The following is a 21,445-nucleotide window of genomic DNA, read 5'->3' on the forward strand; positions in this document are numbered from 1 at the left end:
TTTTAAGTTTACTAGATGATTTTGCAACGTATTTCTTCTACTCTTACTCATTCAACAAATACTCATCAGGTGTCTATTATATACTGAGCAGGGAGTGGTCTAAACACAGGCTGTGTCAGTGAACACGGCCAAGCCCTTATGCACATGGAGCTTTCTTTCTAGGGTTAATGGGCAGTAAGTTCTGAAACACATGAACGCACAAGTAGTCTTAAGATTGGGATAAATTGAGAAGAAAATAAAGCAGTATCAGGGTAAAGAGTAATGGAGTTGGAAGCTACTCTTGATGGGGTCCTGGGAGGAGTCTCCAAAGAGGTGGTATTTGAGCAGAAACTGAAAGAATGAGCCAAGCATTTGAGGGTCTAGAGGCAAGAATTGCAGGCAAAGGAACAAAAGGTGCAAAGGCTCTGAGTAGGGCAGTCTTCATTTTCATTTGTCTTGGGAACTAGGGGGAGGCCTGTGTAACTGGAGTGATCAGGGGTAGAGTGGAAGACACAGGGGTAAGGTAAGGAGGTACACATGAGCCTGGAGGCCGTGCTGAGATGTGTGGATTTTATTTTGTGCGAGGAAGAACCTGCCTTGGTTTTTGGCCTAAGGGAACAGTTCCGTGAAGAAGAGACATTAAAGTTGAGACCTGGAAGGTGAATAAGAGTATGTCAGGGTGGGGGTGTGTGTGGTTAGAGTGTGTGTGGAAGAGAAAGCACGAGAAATTGGTGTTCATGTGCTAGTCTGATCCTCAGTTCCCTCATCTGTAGTTCTCTCACGGGCTAGTTACAAGGTTTAGGTATAATTTATGTAAAACATAGCACTGAGTAATAGAACAAACTAAATAGTAGTTCATTCATTCAACATGTATTGAATGCCTACTATGTGCTGGGCACTAGAAATGCAAAAATGAGACAGGCACAGAAACAGGTAGTTGTGTTTTTGGTTTTTGTTGTTGTTGTTTGTTTTCTAAGTAAACTCTCTGCCCAACATGGGGCTTGAACTCACAGCCCCAAGATCAAGAGTCGCATGCTCTGAGCCAACCAGATGCCCCTCTTTTGCCCATTTTCTAATTTGATTTTTTTATTATTGAGTTTTGACAGTTCTTTATATATTCTAGATACTAATTCTTAGATATGTGCTTTGTGCCCCAGAAACAAGTAGGTTTTTGTTTGTTTGTTTGTTTGTTTTTAAAGATTTTATTTATTTATTCGACAGAGATAGAGACAGCCAGTGAGAGAGGGAACACAAGCAGGGGGAGTGGGAGAGGAAGAAGCAGGCTCCCAGCAGAGGAGCCTGATGTGGGGCTCGATCCCATAACGCCGGGATCACACCCTGAGCCGAAGGCAGATGCTTAACCGCTGTGCCACCCAGGCGCCCCTGAGTTTACGTTTTAGATAGGTTTCTGTGGACTCTTTATCAGGAGGGCAGGACTGGAAGCAAGGGATGAGCCAGTTATAGATGGGGTCTAGGATTAGGGCCTAAAGTAGGACATTGTGGAGAGGAAGGTGAAGAGGGTACAGACCACTAGCTATTTTTTTTTTTTTTAAAGATTTTATGTTTAAGTAATTTCTGCCCCAACATGAGGCTTAAACTCACAAGCCCGAGATGAAGAGTCAAATGCTCTGCTGACTGAGCCAGCGCGGTGCCCTGACCACTAGCTATCTGGAAGGTAAATGATGGACAGATGGAGAGGTGAAGGAGGGGTGGCATCTGGGTTTCTGGCAGAGGTTATAACGGTGGATGCTGCTGCCACCACCTACCAGGCTGTAGGAGGAAGATCAGATAATGCTTAGTACGACTTCATAGTTGGTGAGGGAACATGGGACCAAGATGTGTATTTATCTTCAGATTGTAGACGTTTGTTCCCGCCCTCCTACTCACATTCATGGTAGAAGGATTAAGTTTGGGGGTCTGATTATCGAACTGGCATATTTTGCAGGACATGAAGGGCAGTTCCTGTGTAATTACCCATTAGCATAGCTGAATGACTCCTTTTCCTCTGAGTAAACCAACGGAGTGAAGCATTGTTGTTTGGCTTGGGCGCATGCTGTCTTCAGTTAACTTGTGTGGCCAGAAGACAGCAGGTTTGCATTTTGTTTGGGCTTGGATAATGTGAACACATGGGTTGATCTGGGTCTTCTTCACTTTTCATGCCTTCTTTTATGCATCAAAGTAGAACAGTTTATAGCACTTTGAAGGTTATTTTAACACCACTACCTGGCCATTTGAGCTGGAAAGACTCCGAACCTCAGGGTTCGCTCTAAATGGTTCCTTACACAGACCTTTCAGGGTTTCATCGCTCTCTCTCTTTTTTTAGATTTTATTTATTTATTGGAGAGAGAGAGCGAGCGGGAGAGAGCACGAGCACGGGGAGGGGCAGAGGGACAAGCAGACTCCCAACTGAGCAGGGAGCCTGACTTGGGGCTCAGTCCCAGGGTCCTGGGATCATGACCTGAGCCGAAGGTAGACGCTTGACTGACTGAGCCACCCAGGCGCCCTGGTTTCTCTCTTTTAAGTACATCTGTGTATCAAGCTTCTGGTCTTCAGCTTGTGTGTGTATAAGCACGTAACAGGCCCTTTTAAAAGTGGCAACTATTTGGTGGCGTATATGCCAGTTTGCTTTCCTCTGAGAATACTAGTGCAGAAGAATCAAATATTTGATCGTTAGAGTTTTTAATAAAACAGCCCTGGAAAATTCTAGTGATTGTTTTGTCCTTTTTCCCACTTTTATTGCCCCTGCACCTTCCATTGCTGCTGTTATACGCGTTTTTGTTTTTTTTTTCCCGTCTCTCCCAGTGCATCCTCCTATGTAGTTTACCACTTTTTTAACTAGTAGAAAAACAGTTGGAGTCAAAAAATAGTGTCTGGACTAGCTAGTAGGTTTTCTTTTCCTTCATCTCTTTAGTTGAAGGATAACATATATACGGGCCAGGTAATTAAGGCCTAAGATACTTCAGTGTGAATGATTAGGAAGAGGGATATATTTCTCTGTATATACTGCATTGACTAGTGTCCCTCCAAAATGAATATCTACGTGCAACCTCAGAATATGGCCTTATTTGGAAATTGGGTGTTTGCAGAAGTAAGTATTGCAGATTAGGTCATACTGGCTTAGGATGGGCCCTACTTGCAATATGACCGGTGTCCTTACAGGAAGAGACACACGCAGGAAGGAAGAAGGTCACGTGAAGACAGAAGCAGAGGTTGGGGTGAGCCATCTGCACACCAAGCAGATCCAAGGATTGCCAGCAGCCACCAGACGCTCAGACGACACGGGGAGGGTTTTTCCTTAGAGCCGTTAGAGAACATCTTAAGCAGTTGATGTAGTGATGATCGTAAGTGGATAGATCAAACCTCCGCATGAATACCCCAAAACCACTGCCACCTCATCACACCGGCCTTATATGGCAGATCTCCTTAAACCAGTGGCTGCAGCCCCGTTGCACAGACTGCTTTGTGAAGCTCCCCTCACCCCCAAAAGTATCCGAAAAGTTTTGGGAAATTAAGAGAAGATCTTCCTTATCTGTGCTATGCCTCGTCTCAGGGCCATGGACTGTTCGCTGGTCCATCCTGGTGAACCTCAAACCCTTCCCAGGCAGCCTCCAAAACTGGCCATTGTGTAAAACGAATGTGGTTAGCCGTGTCTGTGCGGATCAGGGTGGTGTAGAAAAGGGTACGGGGCATCTGGGTGGCGCAGTCGGTTAAGCATCCGACTCTTGATTTTGGCTCAGTTCATGATCTCAGGATTGTGAGATCGAGCCCTGTGTCGGGCTCAGCGCTGGGCAATGGAGCCTGCTTAAGATTCTCTCTCTCTTTCTCCCTCTCTAAGAAAAGAAAAGGGTATAGTGTGCTCTTGCAGCAGTGTGAGGTCAGACTCAATACCTGGGCCTTGGGAGCGTGGAAGAGAGCTTGGTCAAGGAGGCCAACAGCTCATCCACGGCAACACAGAGTGAGACAGGAAGAGAGCTGGGCGAATGGTACCCTCAAGTAGAGGCTGTTGGTACATTCAGTGTTGTTTTAAATCTTTTGTCCCTCTTAAGTGTGCTGCCAGAATCATAGTCTATGAGACTGCTGTGTGCACCAGAAGGTTGAGACCGCTGGTCCAGTGACAGATGTTCTAGGCTCACTTGGAAATGAGGTGTCCTACTCAGCTACTGTTTCAGTAGCTACTTGTTATGAAAGTATCCGGTATAAGCTAGAGACTGTGCTAAATATTGGATGTTTTCATTCATTGGCTCCTCATAGCAGCCCTTTGAGATATCATCCCTGCTTTATGAATTAGGGAAACAGAACTTGGGTTATGTAACAGGAGGTGACAGAATTTGAGCCCAGGATCAGGGCTCTTTCCATCTTGTCACTTGCACCGGGCAAGCAGCCCTCAGTGACTGTCACTGAGGAGAGCCCCGATTGCCAGGACCCCAGACTTCTGTCGTTTGCATTTGCTTTCAGCTTTTTGTAGTTTTTCCTCTCTCAGATGCTTGGCTGTCAGAATTTTGCTTTATTGAGTAAATTTGACCTCATTCCTTTTGTGAGTTGCTGTCTAAATACAATGAGCCAATAATTTGAATATTAAGCTTCCTGGGGGAGTGTCTCCTATCATTAACAGTAGGCAGGCAGAGAGTGGCAGGTGACAGTATTCTTGTTTTTCTCTGTTGTAGACAGACTGATCGTAGATGCCTTTGGCTGAAAGGCACTTTTGCTTGCCTTTGAGGTCTGATACTTGTCATCAGAGGTCACAGGCTTAGATGCTGTTGGAAGCCAGGTAGATACCGTGTGCGCACTGGCTCTGGGAGATCCTGGGGAGCATGGCCACCTAAAGAGCACCTGTTTCTTCTGCAGGCGGCTGCTGCTTCTCTGCTTTTGCTGCGTTGGAATGTGGCCTGGACGTGCTGGGTCTTGTGATTTGTTGTTGTTGTTGTTCCCTCAAGAAAAGTTAGAAATTCCGGCTTTTATGTAATACTAGCTAGCAACTCATTGAAATTGAAAACAAACATGTTGGCCAAATAGAACACATTTATGGGCCGTACCATCTGTGGACTGCCAGTTGGTGAGCTGTTTAAGATGAAATGGCCAGGTGGGTGACCTTCCGCCAGCTCAGTTAAGTGTTGCTGTGTTTATTCTCTAAAGTTCAGTCTATGAGAACAACTAAATTGAAGTATCTTTACTCAACTTGCTTTATATTGAAAGCAATTTAATGTGAAATTGTTGAGGAAGTTAAGGCAAAAGCAGTTCTTATAGTCTTCTATTTAGAAGAACAGGATTGTGCAAAACAACTATTATTAAGACGAGGAGAAAAGAAGAAAATACACCAGAATAGTAATTGTCTTTAGGAATTATGAGTGTTTTTTTCCTGTTTCATGTCCAGATCAGATCTTCTTCTGGAGTTCTGGGTAGTTAAATCCACTTGCCTCTCCCCGCTTCTGTCCAGTTGTCTTGTAAGCACCTCTGCATGTTGGAAACCCACTTGTCCTTCCACTCCTTCACCACCCAGCCTGTATACTCTGGCTCCAGATGGTCTTTCCTTGGTAACTGGGACCACCAGCTACTTATTTTTTCAAGCCCGAAATCTTCTCTCCGTGACTTCTCCTCACTGAGTTCCGTGGATGTGAGGTCCAGGCCATCCTTCTAATTTGTGGGCCAGTGTGGTCTCCTAGCTGGTGTCCCAGCCTTAGTCCACTTCACATTTGTTCTGTAGCTGGAGTGACCTGTCTGAACACCAAATCCGGTCACGTCGTTGCCCTTTTATGCCCATCAGGGGCACCCTGTTCCCCTTAGGAGGGAGCTCGCATTCTCAGCAAGGCAGCCAGCCTTTCTGTGAGCTGGCCTCCTCTCTCATCTCATTGCCTGTCCTTTCTTCAGTTTCTGTGTTTGTAAGTATGCAGTTTGGTGAATTTTCTTATGACTGAACACACCCATATAATCAGCACCCAGGTCAAGAAACAGGATGTTACTAGCACCCCAGAAGTCCCCTCATTCTCTTTTGGTCAACAGAAGTTCTGAAATAGCCAACACACATCTAAACAGAAGAGAGATCTTGCCTTACTTGGTTTCAGATCATAAAGCCATAGGATACTGTAGGGGGAATCGAACAGATCAGTAGGATGGAGTAGGAAGTGCAGATACTTATATCTTAAGAGATCTTAATACATAATAGAGGTGTTATCATAGAGCAGTGGAAGTTAGGACAGATTGCTCTGAAGTAGTCTTAGGACAAATGGCTTTCCATATGGGGAGAAAAAAATGAAATAGAGAACTACCTTACACAAAAATACATTCCTGGTAGGTTAAAGACCAAAACATGAAAACAACCCTAAAGCTTTTAGAATAATGTATTAGTTAATATTTTGCGACCTTGAATAGAGAAGGATTTTTTTAAAATAAACAGTTTAAAAATACTATCAGGAGTAAAGATTGATAGGTTTTGTCCTTCAAAATTGAAAAAAAACTTCTATGGTGAAAGATACTACACAATTTAAAAAGAAAGGGACAAGACTGGGGGAAGGTACCTGCAGCATAAAAGTCAAAGATCAGGAGACAGAACATATAAAGAACATAAAGAGAAATCCAAAAGGAAAATGGGCATAGGCTATTAAAAAAAAAGTATTTTGCAAAAGAAAAACCCAAATGCCTAATAAACAGAGAAGGTGCTCAAACTCCTGAAGTATCAGGAGATGCAGCTGAACCAGCGTCAGCGTGGATTTCTCCCAAGACTGGGCAAAACGGAATGTTTGACAGTAAGGTTCAGTGAGAACGTAAGGAAGTTCTCATACACTTTGGAGATCCATTTGGGAATTTCTAGTAAGCTGAAAGTGTGCACACTCTGTGTCCCAGGATTTTCACATCTAGATGTGTATACTCTCGATCTCCAGACAAATATCATAAGAAGATATGTACAGGGATGTTCGTAACAGCATTGTGACGGCAAAAGATTGGAAATTACCTGAGTGTACACGGATATACAGATTTTCCTTGACTTACAGTTGAGTCCTGATAAACCCACTGTGAGCTGAAAATGTCATAAGTTGAAAATGCATTTTATGCGCTTAGCCTACCAAACATCATAGCTTAGCTTGGCCTACTTGAAACTCTTAGAATACTTAACAGTCACCTACATATGGGCAAAATCACCTTACACATAGCCTGTTTTATAATAAAGTGCCAAATATCTCATGGAGTGTATGGAATACTGAAAGTGACAAACAGAGTAGTTGTCAGTGTAGGGGTTGGTTACCGTTGTGATCACAGGGTTGCCTGTCGCCGCCCAGCATCACAAGAGAGGATCGCGTAGACCTCTAGCCTGGGAGGAGAGCCAAATTCAAAATTCGAAGTATGGTTTCTACTGAATGTGTATCGCTTTTGCACCATTGTAAGGCCAAAAAATTATAAGTTGGGCCATCGTAGATTGGAACTGTCTGTATTGTGATGTACAGTACAGGTGGAATACAAGCAGGTAAAATGAGGAACTAGAGCGGGTGAAATGTATCAACACAGAAATGTCCTCAGAAAATGCAGTGTCCGAAAATGCAAGTTGCAGAAGGGCTTATACGTTATGACACAGTTTATCCAAATTTTTGAAACACAGAATGATAACTGTGTGATATTTATGGACACATAATATAGGTAGTAAAAGTATTTTTAAAAGGAAAAATAAGAAAGCACCTAACCAATTCATGAGCATGGGAGGGGTATGGGAGGAGATTCGTGTTCGACAGAGAGGTACAAAGGCACTTGTCTTTGTCACCCACCCTCCCTTCCTGAAGCAACTATAATACAGACATTTGGTAAGTCTGGAGAGTGGGTACATGGATATTTGTTGTTACTCCTTTTACTTTTGTACAGTTGGGAGCATGGTGAGCCTCCTTAGGCCAGGAGCTGGCTTGTCAGGCTGTCCACTGATGCACAGTGCCTGACACGTGGTGGGGGTTCTGCAGGTGTATGTTAAATGAGGGGATGAATGCGTTTGTGTGCCCCAGTTTTTCGCCAATAAGCACTTACTAGTGGAAGAGGTATTGTTGCCGTGTTTGTAAAAATAGGAATTCTCTGAACCCAGGTAGTGGGCTTGTGAGTGCCCAGTAATACACAACCAATCTTGTTTGTTTGTTTTTTTCAAAGAATTAAAAAAAAAGATTTTCCTTATTTATTTGAGAGAACGAGCAGAGGGGGAGAGAGAGAGAGAAGCAGACTCACTGCTGAGCAGGAAGCCTGAAGTGGGGCTCGATCCCGTGACCCTGAGATCATGACCTGAGCCGAAGGCAGGGGCTTAACCAACTGACCCACCCAGGCACCCCGACAACCAGTCTTGCTGTGGATGCCACCAAATAGCAAGACGATATGTTGTGGCTCTGCTTATACCTTTCTAACTAACATACGTTTTTTTAAAGTTTATTTTTTTCTCGTAATCCCTACACCCAACGTGGGGCTCAAACTCAGGACTCTGAAATCAAGAGTTGCGTGTGCCCCTGTCATTTACAATTTCTAAAAGTTACGTTTGATTGTAAAAACTGTCCTAAATCTCACTCTCAGAAGTCAAATAAAAATGATTTGGTGAATATAATACTTCATTTTCAGAGGCATAGTCTATAGAAAACCAAAAAATGTTTTGGCTGGGTAAGTACAAATGAGAGCAACATGAGTTAGAGTCACCTTTCATAAAGCATCTGAAAGGGCAAAACAGTATTTAGTATGTGACAGGTGACTTTTTGCTGATCCAAAAGCTTGCCTAATACAAGAGGGCCACGGGCATGTTGAAGAGTCCTTTCTGCTCCCCGTCCCCTCGGTTGGGTTGATATGTCATTTTTCTGCAGAACTTTAATGATCTTCCTAGGCACATTCCCCACTTAGAGGTCTCTTTCTTTTTTCTTGTCTTTTTCTGGAGTAAGCACACTTTATAATCTAAGATCAGGTTTGTGCAGAGCTCTCCAGTGACTTCTAAGCCAGAGTCCAGGCATTCTGGCCTCTTACCGTCCTCAGTCCGCCGAGCTCTGTGCGGGTGCCGTCTGGAACACCCTTTCCGCTGCCGTCTGCAGGGCCCATGCCCACACTACCCTCCTCGTCTCTGCCCAGAGGTGCCTCCTCAGTGAAGCTCTCCAGGACCACCCTCCTCTAAGTGGCCAAATGGCCTGCACTCCCCCTCTCCTCCTCTCCCTCCCCTGTACTGTTTGTCCGCCGTACTCCTCACAGGCTGATGCACCACGGCCTTTACCGTGTGTTTGTTCTTATCTGCTCTCTCCACTAGACTATAAGCTCAACAAGGCAGGACTTTTGTCGTTGTACTCAGCGCTGTGTTCTCAAAATCTAGAGCAGTGCCTGTGGGTGCTCAGTAAATACTTGATGAATGTACTTGTCTTTTTCATTTATTATCTTATAGCTTTTTTTTTTTAAGTAGGCTCCCTGCACTATATGGGGCTTAAATTCACGACCCTGAGATGAAGTGTTGTCTGCTCTACATTCTCTTGTTATAGACGTTTATGTTGCTTGATTTAGTTCCTCTGAACAGAGCTGCCGTGAATATTCTTGTAGATATATCTTTGTGTATCAGCTCTAGTATTTCTGTGGCATAGATTCCTAGGCATGGGATTACTTTAAATAGAAGGTACCAAATAGCCTGTATCTACAGGGTTCTGTCAGTTCACACTTCCACGAGTAGTGTGTAAGAATGTTCAGTATTCATTTACCCACATACTTCACAACACACCACATTGTAAGTCTTAATAACTTCTGCTAACCTGATAACAGAAAGATGACATCTCGTTTTAAGTTGACTATTGGTGAGGTTTAAGATCTCAGCATGTTTATTGTCTTTTAATTTCAGATTTTCTCTACAAGTCAGAAATTTTAGGAAAACTTATTTCGGTAAGAATATACTTCTGAGGGGGCGCCTGGGTGGCTCAGTCGTTAAGCGTCTGCCATCTGCTCAGGGCGTGATCCTGGCGTTATGGGATCGAGCCCCACATCAGGCTCCTCCACTGGGAGCCTGCTTCTTCCTCTCCCACTCCCCCTGCTTGTGTTCCCTCTCTCGCTGGCTGTCTCTATCTCTCTGTCAAATAAATAAATAAAATCTTAAAAAAAAAAAGAATTTACTTCTGAGCGTGTATATACTCTTAAATGCTAATAACACATTTGTGGTGGTAAAAATAAAGTTGCATGCAAACAGAAAATAAGAAGAGAAAAAAATGTGCATCTGTAATTATGACCTGAAACTGCACATTTTAAATATACTTTTTGGGGGCACCCGAGTGGCTCAGTCATTAAGCGTCTGCCTTCGCCTCAGGGCGTGATCCTGGAGTTCTGGGATCGAGCCCCACGTCCAGCTCTTCTGCTGGGAGCCTGCTTCTCCCTCTCCCACTCCCCCTGCTTGTGTTCCCTCTCTCACTGGCTGTCTCTCTCTCTGTCAAATAAATAAATAAAATCTTAAAATATATATATATATATATATATACACTTTTTGGATGAACTTTTTGGTTTAGAATTTTGATAATCTTCAGACGAAGTTTTAGTTTTATAAATAGTTTATTGAAAATAAAGACAAACTTTTCAGAATAATCTGAAATAATTCAGAATAATCTGCTGGTGCCACATTTTCTCTAATTGGATCCTCTCTAATAATTTAATTGTATATTAATTCAGATCGTTTCATCATCATCATCATCAAACTGATACTTATTTCCTTGTTTCGATTAGTATTTTTGAGATTGTAATTGTATTTCCACTAATTTCAGATAATATAAGTCTACTAGGAAAACTGGGAAAAACCACAAGTTTTTATGACCAACTGTATAAATATGTACCTGGGAACAGTCCTATATTTTATGTTCCTGTAAACTTGACTTCTCATGGATGAACAATCTTGTTTAATTAACTTGATAAGCAGTTTATTGTGGTTAAGAGCATGCCATGTGATTATGGTTATGTTTTTTTAAGAAGCTTTATCAGATATACATTGAAATATTAATAGATGAAATGATAGAACAGCTGGGATTTGAGTCTGTTTAGAATGAGATCCCATTTAGATGAGATTGGGGGTGGGGAGGAGTATAGAGGATCAAAATGGGCCAAGAGTTGATGGTCTGAAATTTTCTACAATAAAAAATTTTAAAACGAACCAAAGATACACTGTCTGTTTGGTTGTAAAAAGTATGAGGTGGCTAAAACCACATGTTTGGGCTTTAAACAAACCTGAGCTAGAATACTGGCTTTGTCACCTACTTAACGTTATGATTTTAAGCAAGTTTTACCACTCTGAGCCTCTGTTTCCTCATTTATAAAATGGGCATAATAACACCTGCCTCATAGTATTGTAATAAGACTGAGTGGTGGTAGATAAAGCGCTTAGCACAGTACTGGCTACAAGGTCAAGTGTTTGCAATCTGAAATCCTTGGGGAAACAGAAGAACATTGCTGTGTCAGTGCTGATAGAAATAATAGGGGGGTGCTTGGCTGGCTTAGTTGGTGGAGCACACGACTCTTGATCTCGGGGTTGTGCGTTCAAGCCCCACGTAGGGTGTAGAGATTACTTAAAAAAATAAAATCTTAAAAAAAAAAAAGAAATAATAGGGTGGTTGTTGAAAATGTAATTAAATCTTCATCGCTTGTGTCTGATGTTGGCATTCTAACTCTGCTTTGGCACCCTCTCCTTGCCTGTCTCCTGCTTTTCACCCTGTCTTCAAGAAACTGACCTCGCTGCTCCTTCTGGGAGACTGTCTGGAGGGAGAAATGTGAGTGCTGAGGATGCTGTCTCCTGCACTCCTGCCCCATCCCCAGATGCTGGCTGGAGCACTCTGGCACAGGAGGTGCAGAATAGATGGGGCATTTGTCCCAGGGTGCCCAGATCTCTGGCTTTCCCACGCTAGAAGGAAAGGTTTCTGTGTTCCTGTTCAGTCAGGACTGACTATTGGTGATTTTTTCTGGAACTGAGTATTTTTCACTTTTGGGGCCTCAGCCATTAGTGGTGTTTTGTAAATACTGGTTTATTTACACTGTGAATTGAGTCAAATACAGTTGAATGAGCCATTATGTATGATTTTCCTGGTTCCTTCTACTTTAAAAATTTCGGTGTTTCTGTGATTTGTGTAGCGAAATAGAGTTTGCAGAGTCACTTCCATACGTGTCTTATTTGACATGGCAATATGATAGCTTAAAATGGAGCTGGGGGTTAGGTTAGGGAGGGTCCCACAAATAATACTGGCAAATGGTAATACTGAAAAAATTTTTTGATTTTTTTTTTTTAATTATAATACATGACCATCGTTAGGAATTTTAAAAAGTAGAGTTTTGCCTACCATCGCACTGGTACTCATCTTTTCATAGTTTGGTGAATTTCTCTCAAGTGTAAATACATATGCTTTTATTTTTTGAACACAAATTTAACTCTTTACATAGTTTGGACTTTGCTCTTCGCATTTAATATTTTTCCTGGTTTCTTGAGGCTTCATTCACAAATAAATACATAAAAAGTTTTATGTATTTAAGATGTATGTGGTGTTTGGATACACATAAAATTATTACCACAGTCAAACCAATTAACATATCCAGCACCTCACATCGCTACCTTTGTGTGTGAGAACAAGATTTACTCAGCAGATTTCAAGTGAACAGTGCAGTATTGTAAACCCTAGTCCCCCTGCTGTACATTAGATCTCTGACCTTATTCATCCTGCATATCTTGTACTTTGTAGGCTTTGACCAACATCTCCATTTCCCTCCACCCCACCCCCACCCCGCAGCCCTCCGTAACCACCGGTCTGCACTCTGCCTCTACGGAGTCACCGTTTTTGGATTTCACATATAAGTGACATCATGCAGTATTTGTCTTTCTGTGTCTGGCTTATTCTACTTAGTATGATGTCCTCCAGGTTCATGTACAGTACTGCAGATAACAAGATTTCACTTTTTTAAAGCGGAATAATAGTCAGTGGTGTGCGCGCGCGCGTGCGTGTGCGTGTGTGTGTGCGCGCGCGCGCACGTGTGCATTTTCTTTGCCCATTTATCCTTGACAACCACTTAGGTTGTTTCCATACTTTGCAGTTGTAAATAATGCTGCAGTGGACTTGGGAGCGCAGCTGTGTCTCTTCAGGATTTTGATCTTACTTCCTTCGGATGTGTACCCTGAAGTGGGATTGCTGGATCATATGATAGTCCTATTTTTAATTTTTTAAATGATCTTCTACACTGTTTTCCATAGACTATTTCAGTTCCATTTCTACCGACAGTGTGCAAGGATCCTCTTTTCTCTACACCCCACCAACACTTGTTCTCTTTTGACTTTTTGGTATTAGCCCTTCTGACAGGTGAGGTGGTTTCTCATTGTGGTTTTAATCTCCGTTTCCCTGATGGTGGGTGATGTCGAGCACATTTTCATATACCTCTTGGCCATTTGTAGGTCTTCTTTTGAGAAATGTCTGTTGAGATCCTTTGCCCATTTTTAAATCAGGTTACTTGGGGTTGTTTTGGGGGCGGTTGTTTCTGTTTTGCTGTTGTGCTGAGTTCCTTATGCCATCTGTAAATAGTGACAGTCGTACTTCTTCCCCTGCAATGTGGATGCCTCTTATTTCTTTCTCTTGCCCAATTGCTCTGGCTAGGACTTCCAGTACTGGGTTGAAACACACACGGTGAGAGTGGGGAAGCTTATCTTGTTCCTGATTTTAGAGGAAAAGCTTTCAGTGTTTCACTGTTGAGGATGACGTTAACTGTGGGCTTGTCACATATGGCCTGCATTATCCTGAGGTACATTCCTTCTATACCTAATTTGTTGAGAGTTTTTACCATGAAAGGATGTTGTATTTTGTTGAATGCTTTTTCTGCATTTGTTGAAGTGATCATGGGATTTTTTTCCTTTCAATTTGTTAATGTGGCGTTTCACATGTATTGATTTGCATGTATTCAACCATCCTTGCATCCCAGGCGTGTATGACCCTTGGTCGTGGTGTATGACCCTTTCACGTGCTGTTGAATTCAGTTTGGTGGTATTTTGCTGAGGACTGTTTCATCTGTGCTTATCAGGATACTGGCCTGTAATATTCTTTTCTTGTAGTGTCCTTGTATGGCTTTGGTATCAGGATAATGCTGGCCTTGTAAAATGGGTTTGGATGTGTTCCCTCCTTCTCAGTTTTTTTTTGGAAGAGTTTGAGAGGGGTTCTTGTTAATTTTGCCTTAGCTGACTTTCCTGTTTGATTGCCGATTCAGTCTCCTTACTCACTCTTAGTTTATTCAGGTTTTCTTTCTTCATGAGTCAGTCTTGGGAAGTTGTATGTTTTTAGGAATTTGTCCCTGTCTTCCAGGTTGTCCCACGTGCAGCTCATATTCTCTCATGATTACTTTCACATGTTGGGAGGCAGTAGCGTGCAAGTGGCTTTCACAACAGATCAGTATTGACATCCCAGCGTCACCACTTACGCCTGCGTTGCTCTGGGTAGTCACTGCGCCCTGAGCTCGTGTCTGCATCCCTGGCACGGAGCTTCCCGGGCCGGATGGGGTGAGCTGTCACAGGAAAGCCTGTTTCTCAGGTATGGAGGATGTGGAGCTGTGTTGCGGTTATCGATGTTCAAAATATTCTTCAAAAATGGGTTTTTAGTGGCATTGTTTTATCAAGTGAAATGATAATATAAAAGTGAGAACAAACAATAAAGGAATAAAATGTTTATATGGGAAAAGCAACTGCTATAAGTTTGCAATTGAAGCATCTTCCCCCCACATACCTAAGGAATACGTATGGTGGTGGACTAAATGAGCTAAGCAGTGTTTAACAGCCTTCCATGTTGCTGCACAGCATCTAAATGCTGGTTACATTAGAACAAGCATACTTGTAAAATTTAAACCTTATTATATAATGTACATGCTAAAAATACTATTAGCCTATAACTCTGAATTTTCACAATGTAGACACACTTGTACAACCAACAAAAAACAGAACATTACTGAGCACTTCCAGAAGCTCCTTAAGACCACCCCTCCACCCCCCCATCCCCCGCCCACAACCGACTGCAGGTCTCTCCCTCCCAAGAATCGTCCTCATCCTGACCTCTGTCACCATAGATTATTTCCCCCTGCGTTCGACTTGATTATACCTATGGTGATATGGCTCGTTTTGCTTAGTATCATGTTGTGAGGTTCACCTATGTTGTTGCCCGTGGCAAGAATTTGTTTATTCATTCTGTCTCTCCCGCCCTTCTCATCTGGGGATTCTGCCAGGGTATGAAGCCGCAATGTCCCAAGGCATCCGTCATACGTAGTTGAATTGGTTTCTCTCCTGTGCATCTAGGATGGTAGTGGCCTTGTAGCACCTTTGGGCGAGATGAGAAAATAGCCACTCAAATCATTTCTCTTAGGATCCTGAGAAAGGACACGAGCTTTAGCTTTTCTGGGGTTTGTGGCCTAGCAGCCCCCTCCTGCCTTCCAGTGGATGACTTCTATACCTTATTTGCTTTTCTTGTTCTCCTTGGGAATTCTGGTGTACTGCACACCGCTCCACCAGGAAGTGGAAGGCCAGCAAACATGCTTTAAATGCATAGCTGGATCCTAGGAAAATAAGGGAAATTCCCAGGGGCAAAAAAAAAAAAAAGAGGGGGGGCGGGTGGGGAGCGGCGATTTCAGTGGGTAGAAGAACACAAGCCAGGGCTGCCCTGAGACACTGTGGAAACTTGGCCCCTAGAGCCTTGGAGTATGAATGGCTGGCTGGGATCAGGAGCCAAACAAAGCCTTGGAAGGGGCGATGGGGGTGGCGGGGGAGGGGGAGAATGCGGGAGCTGTGTCCCTCTCCGTAACCCCTAATATTGCGGTACTCCCAGAGCTATATTCCTTGAGTAGGAGAGTGGGCTGGGAAACATAACCCTCCTAATGGCTATAAAATGTGTGTTTTAGCTATGTAGGGGGTTACAGTTTATGATTTTTCTGCCAAAGATCTGATCCACAGCCTTCTCCCCGGAGGTCTTTGGGGTTGGCGATTAGACTTCCTCTGATGTCCAGGAGACCCCGGTCTAGAAAGAGAAAGTAACACTCACACCAAGACACCACCTGCTGGGAAAGCTGGCAGAGACAGCAGGAGAGCAGACCTAGAGCCCCCAGAGCAGCTCGCTATGTTGTCGGATAGCTATGTTTAAAATCAAAAGAAACAAAGGGTAGAATTTTTTTTTTTTAGGATTTTATTTATTTGACTGAGAGAGAGAGCATAAGCAGGGGGAGCGGCAGAGGGAGAGGGAGAAGCAGGCTCCCCACTGACCAAGACACTGGGATCGTGGCGGAGGCTTAACTGACGGAGCCACCCAGGCGCCCTCAAAGGGTAGAATTTAAAAACCATGAGCAAGATGCGAACAGTAGCAGAAATGACTGTGCAGATTTGAGGAGGAACCAAATGCAGGTTTTAGAAAAGTGCTTAGCTTGGCACCTGGCATTTAGGAGCTACTTAATAACTGTTAGTTTATTGCGGACTTACCGAAGGTGCTCTCATTTAGGTAAGTGATTCTCTATATAAAACTAATGACTTGGGGTGCCTGGGTGGCTCAGTCGGTTAAGCACCTGCCTTCAGCTCGGGTCATGATCCCGGGGTCCTGTGATTGAGCCCTGCGTCAGGTTCCTGCTCCATGGGGATCATGCTTCTCCCTCTCCCTATGCCTCTCCCCCCTCCCCCGCTCATTCTCTCTCTCTCTCTCTCTCTCTCTCTCTCTCAAATGAATAAATAAAATCTTCTAAAAAAATAAAAATAAAACTCATGACTTTACACAGTAGGACGTGTCTGGGTGAAACTTCAACTTGAGAAGTATCCACTAATACTGTTGTTCTGTTGGCCTTAAAATTTATTGACTTTGTTGCGATTGGAATCACAACTTCGAGGCAGTTTCAAGCAGGTGTGGTCGGCATTTGCCCACGTGGTCAGTTTTGGCAAATCTCAGGGTTATCCTGTGTCCGAGAGATCTGTCTCCTCCTGGCTAGTTCCTGGATTCCTTTTGCATAAGGCTTTGTTTCCTGAAAACCCGTCACATGAAACATTGTTTATAGGTGCAAATGTAAAAAAAAAAAAAATGTATTATAGGTTAGAAAAGTAATGTCGGGTATCCTTGTCATCCTGCAGTCGGAGGATCCAGGTACATAAGATTCATAAGAAGGTTTATAAAAATGAGTGTATTCTTGGGGCAGCTTTGGCCGCTTCTCCCCCTCACTCCCCAACATGTTTTGAATGCCTCCTGGATTCCAGGCCTTGTGCTAGCAGGAAGCTTATGAGAATGATGAAAACATCGTTCCTCCTTCCCTGGAATTCACATTCCACTGGATCACCAAGTCTGCCCTGGGACCCTTACACATACATGGGAATGAATTGAATCTATTATGTGCTTCCTTCTGCCAAACTGTTGATATCTTATGAATTTCTGATGAGGCTTCCTCAGCTTTTACAGCAAGATAAGGTATATATATTATATATATTGCCAAGTATATGGAAATAGTGACTAGCTAGCTAGATACCGTATTTTTCAAGGAAATAAATAGGTTAAATAATCAAGTTAACTTCTCCATATTACTAATGCCACCACTCTGAATCTTTTTAGGACGATGTGAGGCATAAGGTTCATCTGAACACCTTTGGATTCTTCAAGGATGGGTACATGGTGGTTAATGTCAGTAGCCTTTCCGTGAATGACCCCGCAAGAGCCACAGACAAGGACACGACTGTAAGTGCCTTCCTGGGAGGTCAAGGGCTTTACCCTTCTCTGTTGCTCAGATGAGAGCTTCACCCCACACTTAAAAATACGAAGTCTCAGAATATGGAGAAAGTTAAACTTGTGAACAGGCGTCACATAGTTTTACTTTTAACACTTCAGTTGTAATTCTTGAATAATTTTAGTAATTAGTGATCCCTCTTACAAAATGCTAAGAAAATCAAGAACGGCTAGGCCAAAGAATCACCTTCTCTGCTCTTCGAGTAAGAAAGGTATGGATGCCAGAGCAGCATGTGGGTATTTACCTCTACTCTTTTTACCCCCTCTTAGATCGGATTCAGCCTAGACCGCACAAAGAACGACGGATTTTCTTCCTATCTGGTGAGCATGACACACATGACCTGATCACTCCCTTCACGTGAGCCCAAGACACTGGCTGGGAACACCCTGCTTCTGTCAGTGCTCTTTCTCGCTGTGGTGGCTGCCTCGACTCCCTAGCATCTCTGGGCACCCACAGTTGTGTTGTTTGGGACGGAGGTTGGATCCCTTATTTGCCTTGTTCCTGAAAACTTTCTGTTCTTGTTCTAGTGTGAATGAATAAGGTGATGTACAATTGGGTCTTCCTTTCTCAGGATGAAGATGTGAATTACTGTATTTTAAAAAAGCAGTCTGTCTCTGTCACCCTTCTAATCCTAGACATCTCCAGAAGTGAGTAAGTAATTCTAATGTTCCTTCAGTTCCATCCTCAAGTGAAGTTACTGGGAATTTGGTAGTTCAGCTAACATTTACTGAGTGTCTGCCATGTGCCAAATACTGTGCTGAGTTCTGGAGGTTAAGAACACGATGAGGGAGACGGAGATGAATGAGGGAGGCCAAACACCAATACAGATGATCACGGCAATATAGAGAGTTAGTGGGGCAGAGAAACTGGTGAATTGTAGAAGAGAAGAATTGTAGAAGAGAATTGTAGAAGGGAAGGTTTCCAGCAGCTCTTGGCCCAGCCAGCCTTTAAGTGAGTGGACTTCACCAGGTGAATAAGGGAAGAGCATTGGAGGCAAAGGCAGAACAGCCTAACCCACTGCATGGCGTGTTCAACAGAGTGAGTTCATTATTCACAGCCAGCTGACATCCAGGGGAAGAGGGAGACCTCTCCCCCATGAGGCAGGATTAGAAGTGCTCCCGTCCAGCTCAACCGAGCTAGCTTAGTCCCATGTCCATTCAGGCATGGGGCCTCACCTGCCCCTCCTTGGCAGGATGGGGTCTGCTGAGAAGCGAGAAGAGAGGGAATGCACCCCAGGCAGGTCGCTGCTTGTGCGCGCTGCCTCTCACATGCCGCCCCTCCAGAGTTTACTTTAGCGTCTTACTGGTTCTGTGCCCCTTGTTCCATTCCCCTTGTTGAACACGTTATAGACCCTTAGGGGAAAATATGTCCATCAGAACAATGTGGCTGCTAGGAACGGAAGCTTCAGAGTAGAATGCTGGGTCCTTGGCTGGCTGCTTCCGGCCTCACCACTCTTGGGCAAGTTCTTAACCTTCCTGAGTCCCCATTTCAGCAGGTGCACAAAGCAGCCAGTAGAATGTACATGAGGGACTCACAAGGACTATCTGAGATGATGGATTTAGATACTGAGACAGTGTGTAACCCGTGGCACTCAGATGGCCATCACATTACCTTGAACTTCTTTTCTTTTCTCTTACTTTGAATGTAGGGTGAAAGTAAGATCCCCACCAGAAACTGGTACGCAGTTACCAAAGATCGTCTTCAGCAAGGATGAGAAGGTCCCAGGCCAGAGCCAGGAGCCTGGGGCTAACCCTGTTTCAGCGGGCAACCAGACTCAGCCAAAACAAGGTCAGCGGTCAGGCACAGAATGGCATCTCTTTCACTGCCCTGCTTTGTAGATTCTTTTTGTGTCTAAGTAAAAACACACACAATCACAGCATTATTTTATTTTGGGGGTTGTACAAAAATATATAACTGTTAAAGGTGGAAACTGTGGAGAAGGTGGGGAAAAGAACAATCGTTCTCCATCCTTGCAGCACTAGGACTTGAGTAATCTACGTTCCTTCTGGCTCTTTCCTGGGTCTGAAATGTTTGATTTTTTTTTTTTAAGATATTTAAAATTTATTAGCAGAGCGAGAAAAAGAAAGTCATAGTCGTGTTTGTAATTTCCTAAGCATCCCTGTTCACTCAGCTTGCAGACGGTTCGTTCTTACCAGCCCTCCTGTTACGTGGATCCTGTAATTTTCTCAAGCTTTCCCCTTAAGGAGACGTATTTCCACGGTCTGCTATTGTAAATATTGCTGCATTGGGAGTTCTTTATTTGTAGAACTTTGATCAGAACTTTCTTTAGGATGGATTCCCAGAATTGGAATATTTGGTTCAAAGGACGTGAATACGTTGGAGGATATTGGTAGATATGTTCAGTTCCTTTCCAGATGCTTTGTATGAATTGATGCTCCTTTTGGGAAATATGTAGGAATAGTGTCCGCATTACCATATCCTAGCCAAGACTGGGTTTATGGTGTTTGTGTTAATCGCAAAGTAAAAGACAAAAAGGATATTCTTTGTTTTGTATTCACTCTGACTACGGAGGCTGCGCTTTTTCTCCAGATGCTGAGTAACCGGTTTATATTTATTGCCTCTTTTATTAACTGTCAGCTTTAATAGTTTCGTTCTTTAAAGAGAGCTTACTATTTGTTGTATTATTTACACATTTTTTTCTCAGCTTGTCAAACTCTAACCCAAATGAAAAGACATACAGAAATGTTACGTTTGTTGTGTAATGGCATAGCTTAGCGTGTGCACACCATTCCTTTCTTGTTCACATGTGCATGCCCGGCACGGAAAGTATTCATTGCCTCCTTTTATTCTGAAACTCTCCCCCTGCAGGGAGCTTGAAATCCTGTCTTCCCCGTGAAGGGTACCTTAGATGAAGATAAGGCACGCGTGCCCTCTCTGTTCCATGGAAGTAGCCATCAGCAGTCTTAACACACCTTGCTGTGGGGGGAAAAAAGCATAAATTGTGCTAATATTTTTTGCTATTAATTTTTCCGTGTGTGTAAATAAATGTCACTTATGTATTTTAAAACGATGGTGTGTTTTCAAGCATGGTAACGTAGACAATGAGGACAGTCACTCCATGTGGCACCACTGCAGGAACATAGCTAGATTGTTCTGAGCCGGTTTCCCTGTCATACTAAATATTATCCTTCATCAGAGAACATTGGTAATGCAACAAGCTCCAGTTCGCTGCTTCTGCGGCTCGAGAATTGTTCTGGAATCTGAGATGTCTGTCTGCAAGGTAGCATCCGGCCACACCTTTTGTTTGTTTGGATTATTTGATGTTAGACAAGCTAGAGCCTCATAAAACGATACTGTAGAACATACATAAGCAAATCACGCAATAATATCTTTTAAATGTTTCTGCTTCTAGACGCTGGAAGATCTAAACGAAGTACAGGAGATTCAAAGGTAAGAACCGCTGTGCTCAGCTTTCTGGATATATATGTGCGTGCGTGTGCGTGTGTGGATACATATGTGAATGTACACATGTGGGGATAGGAGTGTGAGTGTGGGTGTATTTATATACATGCATATATACAGGTACGCACATGCATACACACACACACACCCCTAGTCCACGGGAGTTGTTGTCTGTTTGGAGAGATAATGTTACCATATGGGAAGAATTTCGGAGTCACGGTGCGTTCTAAGTGGTACAGCACTTACATAGTAGAGGGTCAGATAGTGACGGGGGAGCCCTCAGGAAGAAGGTGTCGTCAGGGTTTGGAGTTTGGTGGATTTGTTTGGGGAA

The 21,445-nt window shown here is 43.4% G+C and overlaps 1 protein-coding gene across 1 annotated transcript in view; it reads left to right on the forward strand.

Moving 5' to 3' along the window:
- The window catches only part of GPR107 (G protein-coupled receptor 107), a 70,150-nt gene that overhangs the window by 2,865 nt on the left and 45,840 nt on the right, over nt 1–21,445 (forward strand). The window contains exons 2-6 of the mRNA XM_026514186.4: nt 17,520–17,642; nt 17,961–18,011; nt 18,263–18,342; nt 19,340–19,479; nt 21,065–21,102. Of these exons, the coding sequence (XP_026369971.1) occupies nt 17,520–17,642; nt 17,961–18,011; nt 18,263–18,342; nt 19,340–19,479; nt 21,065–21,102 (432 nt within the window). The remainder of the gene's footprint in view (nt 1–17,519; nt 17,643–17,960; nt 18,012–18,262; nt 18,343–19,339; nt 19,480–21,064; nt 21,103–21,445) is intronic.

The sequence above is a fragment of the Ursus arctos genome, unplaced genomic scaffold (assembly GCF_023065955.2).
Source record: "Ursus arctos isolate Adak ecotype North America unplaced genomic scaffold, UrsArc2.0 scaffold_18, whole genome shotgun sequence".
In the NCBI taxonomy this organism is placed as follows: domain Eukaryota; kingdom Metazoa; phylum Chordata; class Mammalia; order Carnivora; family Ursidae; genus Ursus; species Ursus arctos.